This window comes from Fukomys damarensis, unplaced genomic scaffold (assembly GCF_012274545.1).
Source record: "Fukomys damarensis isolate Sample0158 unplaced genomic scaffold, DMR_v1.0_HiC HiC_scaffold_36, whole genome shotgun sequence".
In the NCBI taxonomy this organism is placed as follows: Eukaryota; Metazoa; Chordata; class Mammalia; order Rodentia; family Bathyergidae; genus Fukomys; species Fukomys damarensis.
In genome coordinates this window covers 27,099,508-27,119,145 of record NW_022900948.1, presented here as the reverse complement: position 1 = coordinate 27,119,145, position 19,638 = coordinate 27,099,508, and the positions used below count along the sequence as shown (strand labels likewise).

The 19,638-nt window shown below is 37.8% G+C and overlaps 1 protein-coding gene across 4 annotated transcripts in view; it reads left to right on the top strand.

Annotated features, from left to right (window-relative positions):
• The window catches only part of Txndc8 (thioredoxin domain containing 8), a 30,600-nt gene that overhangs the window by 7,292 nt on the left and 3,670 nt on the right, over positions 1 to 19,638 (top strand). For 2 of the 4 annotated variants that reach the window (XM_010639309.1, XM_010639310.2), the window contains exons 3-4: positions 2,567 to 2,626; positions 5,920 to 5,985. In XM_010639309.1, the coding sequence (XP_010637611.1) occupies positions 2,567 to 2,626; positions 5,920 to 5,985 (126 nt within the window). Of the gene's footprint in view, positions 1 to 2,566; positions 2,627 to 5,919; positions 5,986 to 7,637; positions 7,914 to 13,446; positions 13,832 to 19,638 lie in introns of those variants that run through there. The other 2 variants (XM_010639311.1, XM_010639312.1) reach the window with 2 other exon arrangements.

Here is a 19,638-nt window from a genome sequence, read left to right as displayed (position 1 = left end):
TTTTTTAGTTTTTGAGACAGAGTCTCACTATGTAGTTGAGACTGACCTGGAACTCACTATGCAGCCTAGGCTGGTCTTGAACTCACAGCAATCATCCTGCCTCAGCCTCCCGAGTGCTGGGATTACAGGCATGCACCACTATGCCTGGCCTGTGTGTTCTTAAATAGAGTTAGGAAAAGGAGCTCCTGAATTTGCCACAGTCAGAAGGGAGAATAAATAGGAGGCCACCACTGGAAGGAAAAAAAAGCAACAGAGCAGTATCAGGGAGTTAGAACTAGGATCGGGGAGCCACCACAGCTGCAACAGCCACAACCACCTCTGGATGTCCAGGAATCTAAAGTTGACACTGGAACCCTGAGTCTGGATGATGCTAACTGGTACTTAACACCTCTTAGTGCCTCAGCTCAGTGTCTAGCAGGAACATTCAAGGAAACAGGAAGCAGCTCTGTCTCACCTGCTTGCATTTCATGGATAAAAGCAAATGCACATCCAGACTAGCTGCAAGGGAGTCGGAGGAATCCTTACTTTCTTTTCCCTTCCGAGCTCTGTAAGAGAGGCTAAACCACTATGCGAGAGAGGGTTGAAGAATGCAAGGCATGTGAGACACACAAAATGCAAAAGTTTATCACCCACAGAGGCTATCTGAAAAAACTGCTAAAGGATGTAATACAACAAGAAAAAATAAATGAAGCATAAGAAATCATGGGTTTTAAAAGTGCTCTACAACTTTAAGTCTTAAGTAAGCCCCACAGTCTCATTTGATCTGGGCCTTGATGACTCAGAGTAAGCACCAGTAAACTTTTCCAGTAAAGCACAACATAGTAAGTATCTCAGCTTTGCAGGCCCCATAGTCTCTGTCCCAACCATTCAACTTTTCTATTGTTAGTGCAAAAATGAAGGAGCAAACTCTCCAATAAAATGTCATTGACAAGAAGGAGAGAAGAGCTAGATTTAGTCCACAGGCCATAGTTTTTAACTCTGGATTAAAACAATCACCAAACATAGAACTGAACCCTGACTAAAGCATTTCTGGAACAGGATAGGTCGTAAATTATTGAGATATTGCATAATATGATTATGGGAGACTAAGTAATGTATGAGACTAATCTATAATGAATACCATAGAAGTGGCAAAAAAAATAAGCCTCAAGTAGAAACCAAGGTCAGATTAAGGACTCTGTGTAGTAACTTAATGAGTTGCCAAAGAGAATAAAAATAGAAAAAACTTTAACAGGATTTTGTCATGATCAAATGTGGGGTTTTAGAGGAAAAAATTAGAGTGGTGCTGGGGATCAAGTCCAGAGTCTTGGTGAGCAATTTATCACTGAACTTCATCCCTAACCCCAGAAAATACTTTCACTTGTACAACAGCAGTGTTGGAAACACTCAAGGCAGGTAATCCAATGGCAACATTCTCAATTGAAAGGTTTCCCAAAAATGGGGCAATAGCACATGGAACAAAAGGAAAGATCAAATTCAGGAGGCATTTTAGTTAAGATCAACAAAAGAGGACAACAAGTAATAACAGATTGCATATGTGGAAGAACAGAGCAGAAAGAACGCAGTGACTGCTTCATCTCCTACTGTCTCCACTTGGCCAAGTTTTGGACACCTTGCATCACCGTTAGGAAGTACTTCCACTTGACCTTAAGTCACTGGAAATGCTTGAGATACGATTCAGTAGCAAACAAATCAAGACACTATCAAGTGTCCTTAAGTTATGGATGGCTGTCTGAAAAGAAACCCCTGCTGACCCTTATAAGGTCTATGTTGTCTACCTATTGCCAACAACGAAGATGTTCCTAGAACAAAACAGAAGCAGAAGAGAGTTGCTTTTTCTTTCCTTCCACCTTCCATTTCCTGCAAGAGCTGATCCTGGAAATTAAATGTCCACTAGGTCAAATCAATCATGATTCCCACTTGGAATTATCCATTTGTCTTCAGAAATAGATGAATTGGCAGCAAGTACCTAGAAGTCAGCTGGAAGAGGAATCTGGGAGATTTAATTCTAATATATAACAGAGCATATAAAGATAGCAATGGGGTGGAGAGCCATTAGGCTGATAGCCGAAAATGTTGATGATGCCCTCAAACAGAACAGCCTTCTACTACCATCAGTATCATCAACCCCCAGAAAAAACCTGAGGAGGTAAAGATAAATGTGCCACACAAATATTCCCCCCTCCACAGCTCCCAGCTGAGAACTGGGTCCTGAAGATCACTGAAAATGACTCCCTGAACCCCTTCCCAGGAAAAGGCTACTATCTTTCCCTCACCTCTCAGAGTAAGTCTGCACTCACCACATACATTTCATTATTTCTTTGTTTTGTGTCCTCCAACTTTGAAGCATTACTGTTCAGTTGGTTCTTGTGAACCTGGTTCTGCCATTCCTTCTTGCTTGACATTGGCATCGGTTGACATTTGACTTGGGAGTAGTGAAATACTGGAATGATGCTTAGCTGTCTTTAACAAACTTTTTGCCCATGTCTTGCTTTGCAGAGATTCTGCTGTGTATTTTAATATTAACAGTTAACTAACAGAGAATTTTTGTGTTTTTTTTTTTAAGGCAATGCCTCTGAAATACAAAAATGTGATGTTCGCTAGTGTGGATGTGGATGAATCACAGGTAAGAATGTTAAATTGTCCGTGTGGACGCTCAAAACTCAAATGCATTGATGGAATTGTGTGGCACTGTCTCTGTGATTACATAATCAATGTAAAATCAAGTAGAAGTTTATATTTTTTTCTGATAAACAAGTTGCAAACTTCAACAAGATGCTCTTGCATGTTTTAAATACCTTTAAAAGAAAGTTAGCAAGTATATCCCTCTCCTGCTGTCCTCCTCACTCCCATGCTATGGCTGACCTCACAACCAATCCTAACATTCTTCACCACAGAGTGCTCTGCATGCTGTCCCAGAATCTTCAGTAGGTTATTATAAGTAGACAACACCAATCCATCAGACCTGAACTGATGTTAGCAATGGTTCTCACATTATGGTAGATAATCGATTTCTGAAACCTGATTCAATGCCTTACACACATTTTAATACAGCTTGCTTTCCTTTTGCCGTTACCTTCTGCTTATATGTGGCTCTTCTGAAATAGCTCACTGAATTCTAGGAAATCCTTCCCTCATGTCCCTACAATAATCCTTCCCCATCTTAACCCCCCAAATAATCAGCTTTATAGTCTCAATCCAAATATGTTTTATTAATGTACACAATGTCTCTACACATTTTGCTTCCTAACATTTGCTGATTTTTAATGAGGAAAAGTAACTGTTCATCAGTTTTCTGTCATTATAACAAAATACTTGAAATAATCAACTAACAGAAAAAGTTTACTTTGGCTCACAGTTTTGAAGGTTCCAGGAGACCTTCACTGCTGGACCTGTGAAGAAGTAACACGTCATGGTGGGAGAGTATAACAGAGCAAAACCACTCACTTCATGATAAGGAAGCAAATGAGCGAAAGACAAAGGGGCCAAAATTCCACAGTCTTCTACAAGATCATGACCGCAACTTCCTCAGGGCCTCTAACTAGGTCTCACTTTTAAAGGTTCTACTACCCCCTAAAGAGTCAGTGCCACTGTTGGGACCAAGCCTTTAACATTTGAGTCTTTTGAGAAACTGCATCATTCAAATTATGGTATTAATAATAGCAAGTGGTTATGCATATATTAGCTTACATTTGAGCTTTAGAATGAAAAAGAAATGTTTATTTACTGTTAGCCCTAAATGATTCTGTGAACTATTATTATTTAATCTCTGTAAACTTCCAGTTCTTCATCTTAAAATAGGAAATAATAACTAGAAAGCAAAATACATACGATATATGACAGTGTAACAGTGTACACCAGAAGTATGACAGAGTATAACAGAAGCTCCATTTCTCCATTTTCTTCAAACTTCATTAAAGTGTGGCACTGTTTAGTTGTTCTTTGGGTTGAATTATATACCACGAATTCAGAACACACAGCTAGGGTCATTTTCATTTTGTCTTTCTATATTCAGAGCTGTGCAGCCACCACCACAATTTACTTTAGAAGATTTTCATCATTCTGAAAAGAAACACTGTACTCTTTATCAGTCATACCTAGATCCCTCCATCCCCCTCCAAGCCTCAGCAGCCATAAATTCTTTCTATATATCAGTTCACATAAGTGGAATCATGGACTGCATGGTCTTTAACGACTGTCTCACTTATCTTACCATGTTTTCAAGATTCATGTGTGTTATCTCAACATTTCATCCTTTGTATTGCTGAATAATATTCCATTGTATGGATACCACCTTTTATTTATCCATTCATCTATTAATGAACATTTAAATTGTGTACCTTTGGGCTACTGTGAATAATACTGGTATAAATATGAATAAAGAGTCATATTCTGTGTGTGTAATAACTCTTCATTTCTTTTGGGAATATATCCAGAAATAGAATTGTTGAGTCATATCTTAACCCAACCTTTAACTTTTTGAGAAACTGACCTACAGTTCCCAAAGCAATTGCACAATTTTACATTCTCACTATCGCAGTAGGAGGGCTCAGATTTCTCCACATCTTTACCAACACATGTTATTGTCATGCTTTTTACATCTTAGTTCTCTGGCTTTGGTGAAGCAAATGCACATTTTTCTATTAGTAACATATTTATTACCTTGGTCATGTAATTTATAATTCAGTGTTTGTGGGTGTGCATATTGTTGTAGGTAAGGAAAGAGATTCAATGCCAATGAAACAATGGACATATTAAAGAGAGACATCCATTTCCATTGATCTTGTGTGTGACTAATTTTCTTTTGACTTCTGAACAAGAAAAACAAAAGTCGCCATTTGGAAGTAGTTTGGAATGAATTACTCTATTGGGATTCTGGCCTATTTTCATGCCTTTAGATTCCAAATTTTTCACAAAGATTTGCAGTGGAGTGACTATAGAGCTTAAAAGAAAGAATTGTGTTAGCCTTACTTAAATAGGAGACCAAAATATACAATAAATGTTAATTTTTTTAAATTTATCATAGTAAAAGACACATTGCCATTAATTCCCTTCAAAGTGCTCCCCCTCCCTCTGAACACACATCTTATCATTCTAGCCACTTTCTGGAGCAGTTCTGGAAGTTATTTTATGTATGTCTTCATGAGGTATGATCAAAAATAGTGTGCGAGCTACTGCCAAGTGTCACGCAGCAGAAAGACGGGCTCATAAAAACATTCCGTTGTGTCCTCGTCTACCTTATTCACGGGATCTGGCACCATGGGACTCTGGCTTTTCCCCCAAAGTCAAAATTACCATAAAAGGTAAACATTTTGAATGAATTCAGGACACTGAGGGAACCATGACAGTACAGCTAAAGACATTCATGAAAGAAGACTTCCAGAACTGTTTCTAGAAGGAGCAAGAACGGTGAAGGGAGGTATTTGGAAGATTAATGGCAAGCTTATTTTTACTATAATAATTTTTAAAACATAAACATTCCCTGTAGTTGTCTTCACATCTGATCTCATCTCATGTCTTAATGTGATCTAAAAGGATACGTTTGTTCTTTCCTACTTTTTCAGGAGGTTCATTCCATGTTAAATTCCCCTTGGGGCCCCTCTATATCTTTCACAAGGTCTCTAAATAGAGCCCATTGAGCCCCTGTGGGTCCCTGGTGTTTTGGTCTCTGTTTTTCATTCCTCCCCTAGACTCGGAGGTATAAACACCTAGGAATGCCAGGATGGTCATTGTCCTCTGGGACATTCCTGGAGGCTTTGAGAGTCTACCACATATGATCACACACTCTCTGGAGGAGGAGTGTCTAAAGTGTCAGATGTCCCTGAGTTTTAAGGGTCATCTCCTGAGAAGTCATCAAGCAGTGTGTTTGGTACACAGCACATTACAACTGTGATTTCATGCCATTTCTTTCTTTCCCAGGAGTTGGCTGAATTTTGTAACATCAAAGCAATACCCACATTTAAGATGTTCAAGCAAACCCAAAAGGTATGTTCCTATGGAAACCACCAGGGATGAATTAAATTATAGAACCATCAGAGCAAAAATGAAAAACAAAACAAATGCCAGGGGTATTCTGGGTATATGAAACTGCTGCATTTATTTTTTAATACTTAGCAATGTCATTCTTAGTTTCTAAACTCAACATGCTGTCATGGGATAGAAATACATTATTAATAATAAGTAAGTAAATTTTCCCATTTAGACCATGTGAAGCATCCAAATCCGTAAGAATCATCCCACTATAATCCAGCAGCAGAGCCATTAAAAAAAAAAAAAAAAAAAAAAAACCTTCCCAACAGGATATGGTGAAATTTTCACAATAATATGGTGAATGTTTTATTTATTACAGTAAAAGACACATTGCAATTAATCCCCCTCAAAATACTGTCATGGCTACCTCAAGGTTCTGGATTGACCCAAAACATTTATTTCTCATAGTCATGTTGACTTTGAGGAAGAGCCAGAAGTCTCATGATGCCAAGTGTGGTGAAAAAGGTGGTGGGAGACACACGCTGTTTCTCCTAGCATGCCTTTCCATTGGATGGCCCTTGGAAGTAGCATTCACCAAATTTTTTATCACACTTCATAAAGACACTTGCAGAAGAGAACTTCTAGAACTGCTTCAGAAAGTGGCAAGAATGATTGAATAAGTTTAAAATAAGGGAGAGTATTTTGAGGGAATTAGTGGCAATGTGTTTTGCTGTAATTAATTTCTAAAATTTTAAATATTCCCTGTATATTTTGATCACTCTTTATAACCTAGTGATTTCCCAGGTTCTAGACTCAGATCACTACGGTTCAAATGCCAGTTCTACCACTTTCCAGCTGTGTGACCTTGTACAGTTTACTTAATCTCTTCATATCTTGGTTTCCCTATTAAGAATCATAAATTTCCTGCTCAGGGTTGTTGAAAAATCAAATACATTAACACAACTAAATTGATAAACTTATCTTGACTTTGAGGGCTCAACTTGTCATGCTATTTATCTTGAAGATATTAATGGAATAAAATGTCTGAAATTTTTGGTACATGATGAAACTAATAATTTCATGGCTGGCACATTAATGACTGTGTAGACATACCTCATGAGACATCACTTTGTAACAAGTTTAGGAGGCACAGAAATATTTCTTCCTTTTCACCAAATTATCTAATTGCTGGGAACTTATGCTCATAGACAGACCTCAGGGAAAAATGCACAGCTAAGTCTGTAGTAATTGAACCACTATTTCTAATTCTAAAAATGGAGGCACTCTAAATGTCTTTTCCAGTAGAGTTACTAAGTGAATTATGATACATATACTCTAAGAAATAGTAATTAAAATCTTATAAAGAATATATACAAAGGTTACAAATTCACACTTAGCCCTGTAAAGATTATGTCCACAATGTGATGAATAAATGCATTTCATATGCTAGCTATAGTTTTATTTTTATTTTTCAGTTTCTATTTGTTTCCATGTATTTGCTATAATACAGTTAGTGCAATAGATTTAACTTAATTAAAAAAATAAAACTATATATACCCTCCCCCCTATTTTTACTTGAAAAATCAAAGCTATTCAACATATGCCCCAACCTCCATGTCAAATTGGCTATGTATCATTTTTTATTATCTTCTCCTCTCCCATCTCAGAAATGAGGATGCATCCTTCCTTCAAATTTGATTCCATTCATGAAACTTCACTGCATTCCCTCCCTCCTACTCCAGGCCTCCATCCATCAGTTGCCTTCATTCAAATTGGAGTTTGGACACTGGATTTTGCTGCGCATGACCTATTCTCCATATCTATTAGCCGTACTCTCCACATCTTGCCTTCTTTCTGTTAGCAATTTCACCCCTACCTCTAGTTCCAGCTATAAATACCGCTTACTTAAACAACTGCAACAGCTTTCTTTCCCTACAAATTAACTCCACAGCATGGTTCTCATCTACATCTTAGCACCTCCATCTATGTCAGTCTTCTATTTAAGATTTGGTTTCCCTCTCCCTTCGTGGCCTACAAATCTAGCATTCAAATTTCCCCGTAATTTTGACCCGATCTGCTGTTTCATTCCCTTTTTCTGCTTAACTCAGATCTTAATTTCACGTATTTTCTCACACTGTTCTGAGCACTGGGAGTAGTGCATATGTGATCTGAAAGTGCACTGTCCAGAAGAATCGTAGGTGGATCGATAATCCTCAGTGTGTGTGTGTGTGTGTGTGTGTGTGTGTGTGTGTGATGAATCGCAAGCAGATGAATAAATAAGTAAATGTTTCTCTCTTTGCCTCACATCCCACCACTAGCTGTGCCTCCCCTTCCAGTTCTTCCCTTGTACAGTCTGACTCAGGGCAATGTTCTCTACAGCTCAGCACAGTTTCCTGTTCTTATTCTTTCTGCAGATGATACTGTTTGGTGGCTGCTGCCACTGAACAGTTTTTACTCCTGTTTTACGATGATACAAGACTCTAAGTTATCGACTGATTATGTGTCTAGGCTCTTGAGCAGATCCAAGCCATGCTCTTAAGGAAAGGCTTGGTCCTGACCGCTGTCAGCTCAATATAAAGGTGAAAAAGCATTAATTAAGGTGGGGAGAGGGTACTCTCAAAAACAATTGTCTTCAATGTGTTATGGATCTCTTCAGTTGATGAAACAAAACACCTGCACTGCAAGGATCACTTAGTGACCCACTGAGGGTATGTCTGTTTTCTGTTACTAAACATGAGATAACCAACTCAGGTTTATTTTGGCTCATGGCTTTGGAGTTTTTGGTCCATGATCAGTCATCTCCATTGCTTTTGGGCCTGTGGCAAGACAACAAGCTCATCACGGCAAGGAGAGTGTGGCAGTCAAAACCAATTCCCTTCCGGTGTGCACCCCAATGACCTAAGGACTGCCACTAGGGCCCCTGTCCTAAAGCCTCCACCACCTTCCAGTAACACCACCTGGGAGCAAGTCTTTACATATGGGCTTTGGGAGACACTTAAAATTCAAATGAATGCACTAGGGTTCTCAGTTTTTTATTCATTGCTAGATAGCTATAGAAAATAAAATTAACATTTAACAATACTACCCGGAAGCTGATCTGCCCACCTATATTCGAATTCTAGCATCACCTACCAATTCTTTGATTATAATACAGCTAGCAACATTCCAAGGAGTTTACTTAAATTTTAATTTATCATTGAATATCATTAACTTGGGATTCTGTTTATGAAATTTTAAGAAACCATTTATGTTACAATGAACAAATGAGTCTATTTCTAGGTATTTGCATGTGTAATCATGTCTTCTGTATATTCACACTTGGATATATTTAGATATTATTTGAAAACCTCCAGAAAAAAATTTAATACTGGCTCTATTTGAAAAATAATCAATCTTTTATAGAGAAGGATAAATTTGAGTTATTTGTAGGAAAATAGTTGCACTGTGAGACCATAATGTTAAAAAAATAAATCTGACACACAAGCTTAAATATCATATGGTTTCTGTTATATGAGAAACTGAAATTATAAATAAAAAGCAAAATAAATGGTGGATAATAGGAAATATATCTTTTGCAAATAGGAATAGGATCAAAAGATGGAGGGAGGGGGAAGAGAAAGTAAAAAGAACTAAGATGTGTTATGTACATGGTCCCACTCCCCACAATGACTGAAATCATTATGTACTAATAAAAAATGTAAAAATTCAATCTTCTGAGTAAAAGACAAGGATCAAAACAAGAAAGCAGAGATCCTAAATCTGACAAGATTGGGCACATTCAGGGTGGTGTAGCCATAGACAAGATCCTAAATTTAAAGAGATCCTCTATCCCCAGCATCTGGAAGTTGAGGAGCATTGAAAGGTTCTCCAGAATCCCCATTTGAGGATCCCAGGGCATCCAGAGCTGTAGCTCAGCCATGATACCTCTAAAACTTCTCCCAGGGTCTAACCCACAGTGGTCTATGAGGAGAGTCACAGGTTTGGGGTAGGCTGACAGAAAGACTCATTTGTGCAAATTTCCTTGCTCTTTCAATAAAAGTGACTAGGAAGGCTTTCATTGACATCCACTCTCTTCCTAGGGGCAGGGGGAAATTACATTTACGTCTTTTAAAAACTTCTTCCATTGAGTATGTTCCACACTTTCATTTAGGAAAACACAACTAGGTATTGACTTGTTGACACAATTAAGTGCTATGTATCCATTATTATTTTAAAAACTACTGTCTAGTTTCTATTATGGTTTGTTACAAGAAGTGTCTTTATATTTCTAGTAAAACATTTGGCAAAAATCCACTGTCCATTATGTCCTTTTAAGTGTACGTAGTATAAAAGCTTTATGAAAACTCCCTTCTGGAACACAAAAGAATATTGACCTTTCTTGAAAATATGCTTTTCTCCTATAACTTTATGTTCCAGAAAGATTCACGTTGGCAAATAAGTTCATTCCTATGATCAAAAGAGTCAAGGGACCTCTCATATTTCTGTTTTTTTCCTTTGCTTCCAAGGATCTCAGGATTACCACCTCTACTCAAATTCAGTAATCTCTCTTTAATTGAGGTCTCCTGGAATTCCCTAATTTTCATGCCCAAAAGACATCATCCTTTATGCTTTCATGATTTTATCTTGCCCTTGTTTCTTGCACATTTTAATTATTTTTAACTTCAAAAACTAAAACAAATGAAACCATATATAATTACGTAAGACTAAGGTAGTTAATGAGCATTTCCTGGTTGTTGAAAGTTTTCATATTGAGGTTGGATGATCAGCTGGCAAGGATGCAATATAAGTCATGGCTGTAATTACATCACAATTTTAGTTCAAAGGAAATTCTTGGTTGAGGTAGGCTTGTTCCTTCCTGCTGTATGAGGTATGATCATAAAATATACAGTGAATGAGAATGTATCCCAGAAAAATACACACCGCCCTTAATTCCCCTTCAATACCTCCACACAGATTTACCCCATCATATTTGCCACTTTTTAAAGCAATTCTGGAAGTCCTCTTTCATGAGTATCATCACAAAATACAATCAAAAGTATGGCAAATGCTACTGCCAACTGCTATCCAATGAAAAGACAAGCTCATAAAAACATTAATGTGTGTCCTCGTTCACCTTACTCAGGATCTGGCACCATGTGACTTCTGGCCCCTCCTCAAAGTGAAAATGACAATGAAAGGTAAACATTTTGCATAAATTCAAGACACTGAGGCCATTAGAGCATAACTGAAAGAGTTCCACAACTACTTCAGAAAGTGGCAAAAACAACGAAATGAGGTTTTCAAAGTGAGGGGGAGTATTTTAAGGGGCATGGATGCCATTGTGTCTTGTGCTGTAATAAACTTTTAAAAATGTAAACATGCACCATATTTTTCAAATACACTTCATATACTTTAGTATTTTCATGTAGGGAGGACATCACACCATATTCCAGGAAGGTTCACTATGGTAAATAAGTTCATTCCTGTGACTTTTCAGACAAGCATCCAGAACTTGGACTGATTTTGTAACCAGAACATTACACAGTAATCTGTTGTTAAATGTAGTAGTCTCCTTTTACCCAAGAGGAATGTGATCTAAGACCCCTGGTGAATGGCTGAATTCACAGATACTACTGAACTTCATGTATATATTGTTTTCCCTACTTGTTCTTACCATAGATTTTAGCAACTCAACATAAAAGTTTTTCCTCTTGTCATTAAGTCACACACTTTCACCTTTTCCAATAAAAGAAGCACATTACAGCTTCTCTTTGGCATATTTGAATTACTGATATCACTACTCTTTTACTTTGGGACCATTAATAAATAAAACTATGGTTACCTGAACATAAGCAGTGTGACACTACGATAGTTGATGTGAAACAGAGACAGCTCTCAGTGACAAATCAGGTATATTAGGTAGTGTACACAATCTGAATACTCTGGACAAAGGGGTCATTTACTTCCCAGCCAGAGTGAATGAGATGGCCTGAGTATTCCTTGTGCCAGAATAACATGTTATTAGAACCTTATGAATTGTTTTGTGTTTTTTTTGGAATTTTCCATTTAATATCTTCAGATTATGATTGAGTAGGTGCCTGAAACCAAAGAAAACAAAACTATAGCTGAGGAAGGACAACTGAAGATCATACCTCTAAAATCCAAAAAGGCTATAAACATACTCTTTGTGCAGAAAAATGAAAATATACAAAAAACCTGATACTCAGGTATTCTATAACCCTCTAAAGCCCACCAGCGGGACCCTTGGGGTAATAACTTTGGTTCCATGACAGATGATGTCTGTGGAGTGGGAGAAAGGAAGAAAAACAAAGAAATACCAAGTCTTGGATAGCTCCTTAAATAATAGCCAAGTATCAAAAGTTGACTCCATCTTTCATTCTTTGACATTAGAGCAAAATGTCTTCCCAAGGTACATAGGTCTACTAATAAGAGTGGCAGGATGTGGATACATAGATGCTAATGAATGAAAGGGGGCTGCAGCTACTTTTTGTCAGCCCTAGAATCAGACAACGGAAGTTGGAACCAAATTTGCCTCTTATTTCTCAGTGATCTTGAGAATGACCTATGGCCATCTTGAGGTCATTTTTCCTTCTCTATGAAATAAGGACTTCAGCATCCACCTTGTCGCAATTGCCATAAAATTTTGTGATCACTTATAGAAAGTGTCAAGCTCTGAACTTGGTACATAGTGGAAAATGTAGCTGGTGCCTCTCTCCCTGTAAATGTACAAAGAAGTAAAACTGTACAAATAAAGTTTATAAGAAGTCTCTAAGCTCTGCGAATAACTTTCCATTCTCTTTTGGGTGGGGCGGGGTTGCTTTTGTTTTATTTGGAAATGGGTATCAAACTCGGGACCTTCTATTTGCGGGGCAGACAGAGGCACCACTGAGCTAAATCCCCAGCCCTGAATAACTTTCCATTCTAAGTTCAATTATCTTGACCTTTAGGAATTATCTACCCAATGACAGGCAACCTGTTAAGAATTGTGTTAGATACAGAGGGTCTGCTGGGAGGGCAGAATTCTCACTTGGTCTCCAGGGCTCTGGAAGGTACAGATCTCTAAAAGGGCTGGCCACATAAGCAGCTGACACATCAGCAGAGATTAGAAGGAGCACAGTCTAATTCATTAGAAAGAGCACAAACTAATTGAAATAAGAGAAAGGTAGTGAAGTGAAGCAACTATTCAGCAACCTTTCACATCATTACTAAAGATGTTGTCTTTAGCTTTGTCACCTAAAAAGCTGCCATGCATCTCTTCTCCAAAGCAAGAAGTAGGGTGAGGCAAATGAGCCAGGATATTGCAAGCAAGCGTCAAATCTTAGCTTTATTGAAATGTTTGGTATTTTGCATACTACAGATTTTTACATTAATTATAGTACTTTCAATTGATGTATTGATCACTGAGTTTGGGACAACCCTTAAGTTTTTCACCCAGTTGTGCTCATTTCTTCTGAATTTCCAATTGTTGAAATATAGTGCCATTGCATCCAGTGAACCCCAAGAAGGACTTAGAAGATTCAATAGCAAATTATATCCAGAGCCACGTTTTACTACAGCAAAGAACACAGTAAAAAGATATGGCATCCAGAAAGGAACAACACAGACTTCTGATATCTTCCTTGTCTGAAGACACATGGGGTTGTAGTCTTACTCTCTAGCAATGAACATCAGGTATGTGTATGGAATGACTCTTCTGGTGGACACTGCTTTGAACTCAGGGACTGAGGTTTTTATGACACCGAGGGATGTTTTTCTTATAGACGTAACTTGTTACATTGTCGTTGCTGTATAACCAACTGTGGCAATGAAACATCAGGACCTCAACAAAAAATTCAAGTGTACCTTGCACAGCATCAATATTGATCTTTATGTAAAGCATCCTGACAAACCAGTGCAGCATGGCACATCACTCCAGGTATATGAGCAAGTCATCAATTACTAACACCCCAGTTGGAGGGCACACACCTGAAGTTGATCAAGGGTCATTCAGAATTCTGTTGAGGACACTCAAGGAGTAAGCAACCAGACCTGCTGCATTAGCTCTTTTCTCACAAGAACTCAATGCAGGTCATCAAATGTTCACCTTTATGATAATTATGCTTGGGGATAAGTTGTGCTCATTGAAGAACATGTCTAGACCAATGTCAACCGACTTCCTAGAATTTCCTTGAAGCCTAGACTTCTCGAGGACCCACCCGTTCCTGTGAAAGAAACTGGGACCGCAGCGAGGAAATCTACCTGACAAAGTGAAAGAAGTATTGCTGCTTTGCTCAACCGTTCAAGACACAAAAGTGGGGAAAGGGAGGGCGGCCTTCCAGGCCTACCAGCAAAAGGCAGCCTTCGGGTCCACTTCCCACATGCTGTCCAAAAAGACTGAGGAGAGTGTTGCTCACACATCCACATGAGCTTATTCCTTCCTCTAGGAATAACACATATCACCCCCCTACACACACAAGACTTGTGGGAAAGTAAGAGAAGGGATGTGGGAAACCAGGGTGTCTTCCCAATACTGAGCATGGGAGCAGATGTTTCCAACGCAAATGGGAAAAAGAGTGAATATGCTACTGAAGAAAATAGTTGCTGAAGTTCCTCCCTAAGACTAAAGTTCCATCCCACATTTCCAGTAATGGGAAGAAAGAGGTCTTCTCTTGTCAGAGTTCAGAATCACTGTTCTTAGTCTCAGTGTGATCGAGAGGAATCCCCACGTCAGACCCGTGTCCCTTAGTCTCCAGTGGTGAGCCTTTCTGTCCTGAGAACCCAGCCCTCTAGCAGCTTCATATCTCTCTTCAACAACTTCAGGTGATGACACAGACTGCGTGTTAGCACCAGAAACAAGGCAAGGTTGGCCACTTTCACCACTCATTCAATATAGTCCTTGGGATTTTAAATAGAGCAATTAGGCAAAAGAAGGATGTAAATGGGAAGAGAAGAAGTCAAACTATCCTTGTTTGCAGGTGATACGATCCTGTATTCAGATGATCCTAAAGACTCCACCAAAAGAGTTTCAGAGCTGATAAATGAATTTAGCAAATGTGGCAGGATATAAAATTAACATTTAAAAATCAGTTACTTTACATGAATAATAGACTATGTAATAAAAAATCAGGAGAGCAATTTCATTCACAATATCTTTAAATAAAGTAAAATGCAGTACCTAGGAAATGGTCTAACCAAGGAGGTGAAAGACTTCTACAGTGAAAATTGCAGGCTACTGAAAAAGAAATTGAAGAAGACACCAGAAAACATAAAGACCTCCTGTGTTCGTGAATTGGCAAAATTAATATTGTTACAGTGGCTGTGCTACCGAAAGTGATCTACAGTTTCAATATCATCTTCATCAAAATACCAAGGAAATTCTTCAGAGAATTAAAATTAAAAATCCTAAAATTCATATGGAAACACAGAAGACCCACAGTAGCCAAAGGTAATCCTAAGCAATAAGTGCATGGCTGGAAGCAACACAATACTGAATTTCAAATTATATGACAAGCCTAGTAACAAAAACAACATGGGTAATGGCACAAAAATAGACACGTAAACCAATAGAATAGAAAAGAGGACATGGAAACAAACCCACGCAACTATAGCCACCTGATTCTGGACAAAGGAGGCAAAAATATACTTTGAAGAAAAGGCAGCCTCTTTCCCAAATGAATCTGGGGAAGCACCACATGTAGAAGATTGAAACTAGATCCCTATCTCTTACCCTGCACAAAACTCAGATCAAAATGGATCAAGGGTCTAGGTTTAAGACCTGAAACTTTGAAACCTCTAAATGAAATCATAGTGGAAACACTTGAAGCCACAGACACAGGCAAAGACTTCCTGAATAGGACTTCAGGCACAGGGAATAATAGCAACAAACAACAAATAGAATTACATCAAATTTAAAAGTTTCTGGATAGCAAGGAAAACTACTAACAGAGTGAAGAGACAGCCTATAAAATGGGAGGAAATCTTTACCAGCTACCCTTCCAACAGAGGATTAATATCTAGGATATATAAAGAACTCAAAAAACTTAACACTAAAAAATCCAAAAGCCCAATGAGTAAATGAGCAAAAGAATTAGATGTTCCTCAAAAGAAATACAAATAACTAATAAGAATATGAAATACTGTTCAACATCTTAATCACTAAGGAAATGCAAACTAAAACTATATTTCTGAGTGTGGTGGTGCACACACGTAATCCTAAGCACTCAGTACTCGGGAGACTGAGGCAGGAGGATTGCTGGAAGTTTGAGGCCAGCCTGGGCTACATAGCAAGACCCCACCTCAACAAACCAAAAAGTAAACAAATAAAGAAAATAAAACCACTTTGTGATTCTGTCACATCTGTAAGAATGACTATCACCAAGATTACAAAAATAAATAAATAAATAAAAATAAACACTGGTGCAGATGTAAAGAAAAAGAAAGTACACTGCTGGTAGGAATGTGAGTTGATACAGCCACTACACAATCAGTATAGAGGTTCCTCAAAAACTAAAAGTAAACCTAACATATAACTCAGCTATACTCCTTGGTATATACCCAAAGGGATTAAAGCCAACTTAACTCTAGATATACCTGCACACCTATGTTTATTGTGGTATCATACAATAGCCAAGATATGGAACCAGCCTAGATACCCATCGACAGATGAACAGATGAAAGAAAAATAGTACAGGGCCAGGGATGTGGCTCAGTGCTACGGCACCTGCCTGGGAAGCACAAGGTCCTGAGTTCAATTCCCAGTACAAAAAAAAAAAACTAAATTAAAGAAAAGTAGTATATATACACAATAGTGTATTATCCAAACATAAAGAGGAACAAAACTTTGTCATTTGCGGGAAAATGGAAGGTCTGGAGACCATCATGTCACATGAAATAAGCCAGACTCCGATGATTATGACCTGTTCTCCCTAATATATAGAATCTTTAAAAGACAACAAGGAAGGAAAGGAGAGATGTCATCAGACAAGAAGGAATGAGAGAAGAGGAAGTAGGTAGTGAGGACTTGGATATGAGCAAAATACTTTATATGCATTGAAACTTCTCTACCAAAAATGCGAAACTACTCAGGAGAGCAGGGTGAGGAGGTGGTAGGGCAGGAAAATGATCAAAATATGTTACGTGCATGCATAAATCTGCAAGAATAGAATCCACTGATCTGCATAACCATTAAAAAAAAGAGTGGAAAAACAAATATACATCAACTGATGGATGAAGATAAAAAATGTGATCCATCCAACACAACATCCATGGACCATTACTGTATATAGCAATAAAGAGAATGAAGGACACATGCTACAATTCCCATAACCATGTGGGGAAAAAGTTGGCAAACCCAAGGGCCAAGTTCAAGCCCAGCCGTTTTTGTAAATAAACTTTCACTGGAACAACTAGGCATTGTCTATAACAGCTTTTGTAACACAGCAGCAAATTTCAGTGGCCTATGATGCTTAAAATAGATATTATCTTACTCTGTACCTATAAAGTTTGTCCCCTAACACAGAGAAAGAAAGGCACTTTTGTCATTATTTATGCCATCAGTGTTTAACCGATCAGATCCATCAGCAGTGTTTCTAAATCAGCTATGAGAAAATTAAGTAAATCAGTATTTTGCTGATGTCTCACTATTAGAACAAGTCCAGAAGATGACCAGCATAAGGAAAACAATTAATAGATTGCTGCTATCAGATCTTCTCTTGAATTTGAGTACATATATTCAGGTTGCCTTGTCGATATGATTCAATTCAACTCCAGAAAACCTAAGCAAGCTTCTCGCATTAGGAAGTGTTTGAATACCTACATCATGATGCAGGTAGTTGTGAGAAAGAGGTGAGTTCAGTAAAGTCAGAGAAAGCAGCCATGACAGAATGAGTAATTACTATTGCTCAGCTCTCTGTAGAAGAGGAAAGTGCTTTTAAAACTTCTCTGGTTAGATCTATTTTTTCCAGCTTATCCAGACCATCTTATGCCTTCATAAACCCCTCTTTCGAAAGAAAAATAATCATAAGTTATGAAATTGAATTGTATATGCAAACATTTGTGCAACCATCCCCCCAAAATGTCTTGTGTCAGTGTATTATTGTTCTTGGTGCTAATGTTTCAGGGTACACTGTCGTTGTTAATTAAGTACATATGTCTAGAAAATTGCTGAGTTCAGTTTGGGCCATATAGTATTCACTCGACCAAAATTGCATATCGGCTGGCCAGCGTATTACAATTATTCCAAGAGTACATCATTAGTGAAACTCTACAGTCTAATTCTTACTCTCAGAAATCCATTTGGACCACTGTCTCCAGTCCAGTTGCCTTTTTCCAGTGACACCGATAGATTTTTTTTTTTGTAGGTGATTGAATGTCTTTGGTATATTAAAAAAAACCTGCCTTTTGTTGAAACTGGGTGATGGGTAAATGGGAGTGAATCACTTTATCTATTTTGCGTGTTTGAAAATGTCCATATTAAAAGATTTTTTATATGAAAAAAGAAAAAAATTAAAAACAAAAGAGGATATATTTTAAAAAAATAAAACCTGATGATCGGGTCTGGTTGGTTTTTATTCATGAACACCCTCTCTTCTGTCATTAGTGCCAGTACCTGGAGCTTATCACTTCCATCCGCGGTACCTCCTAGTGTGTAAAAAACAAAGGTATTCAGCTGGGAATTTAGCTCAGTGGTGCCGCCACCTGCCTCAGGAGTACAAGGTCTTAAATTCAATCCCCGGTACCAAAAAATGAAGGCATTCAGAAGAGAATGTAAAATGGCTTCTTAGTATTTCCTAGTGGAGCAAGCCATTGAGAAGCACTATGAGAAAACATTTGAGGCAGAATGTATATTCTAGCTGTATTGCATATACAGCTGGTCCTCCATATTTGGATTCAACCAACTGTGGTCAAAAATATTTGAAAACAATTGGATTTTTATTGAACATGTACACATTTTTTTCCACGTCATTATTCCCTGAGCAACACATTGTACAATTGTTTACAAAGCATTTATTTTGGGGTTTTAAAATTAATTTTATTGGTATACTTTCGAAACATTTAATGATCCGATTCATCATAGGAAATTTTACCTGTACATAATATATCTTGATTCTTCTTTTTTCCCCATTTGTCTCCCCTCCCTTCAAAAAGTTTTTTTTTCCTTTTTTTTTTTTGCCTTCTATTCTCTTTTTACATTTATTTTGTATTAGATATTATAAGTAAGCTAGAAATGATAAAGCATCTGAGATTATATACATAGGTTATATGCAAGTATCAGTCCATTTTATCTAAGGGGCTTAAATATTTATGTAAATTATTTTTTTATCAATGGGGGTTCCTGGAGCCAATTGTCCAGATACCAAAGGGTGAGTGTATACCTCTTCAAGAGAAGGATACTTGTGAAATAAGCTTTCATCAATAGCTGTTCTTCATTCATTAACTCCATTTATTAAGCTCCTGTGTATAGAAAGCCTTGAACTGAATAGGAAAACGCAAATGCAACATTTGTCTTTGATAAACAGGACAAAGAAGCAATACCTAATTCCTGAAATTTAACACTACCCAGTCTTGGACCCATATTTTGATCACCAAAAACTAATAGGTGCAGGGGATTTAGTTCAGTGGCACCATGGCTGACTTGTAAGCTCAAGGGCCTGAGTAAGATCCCGAGTACCGCAAAAAAAAAAAAAAAAA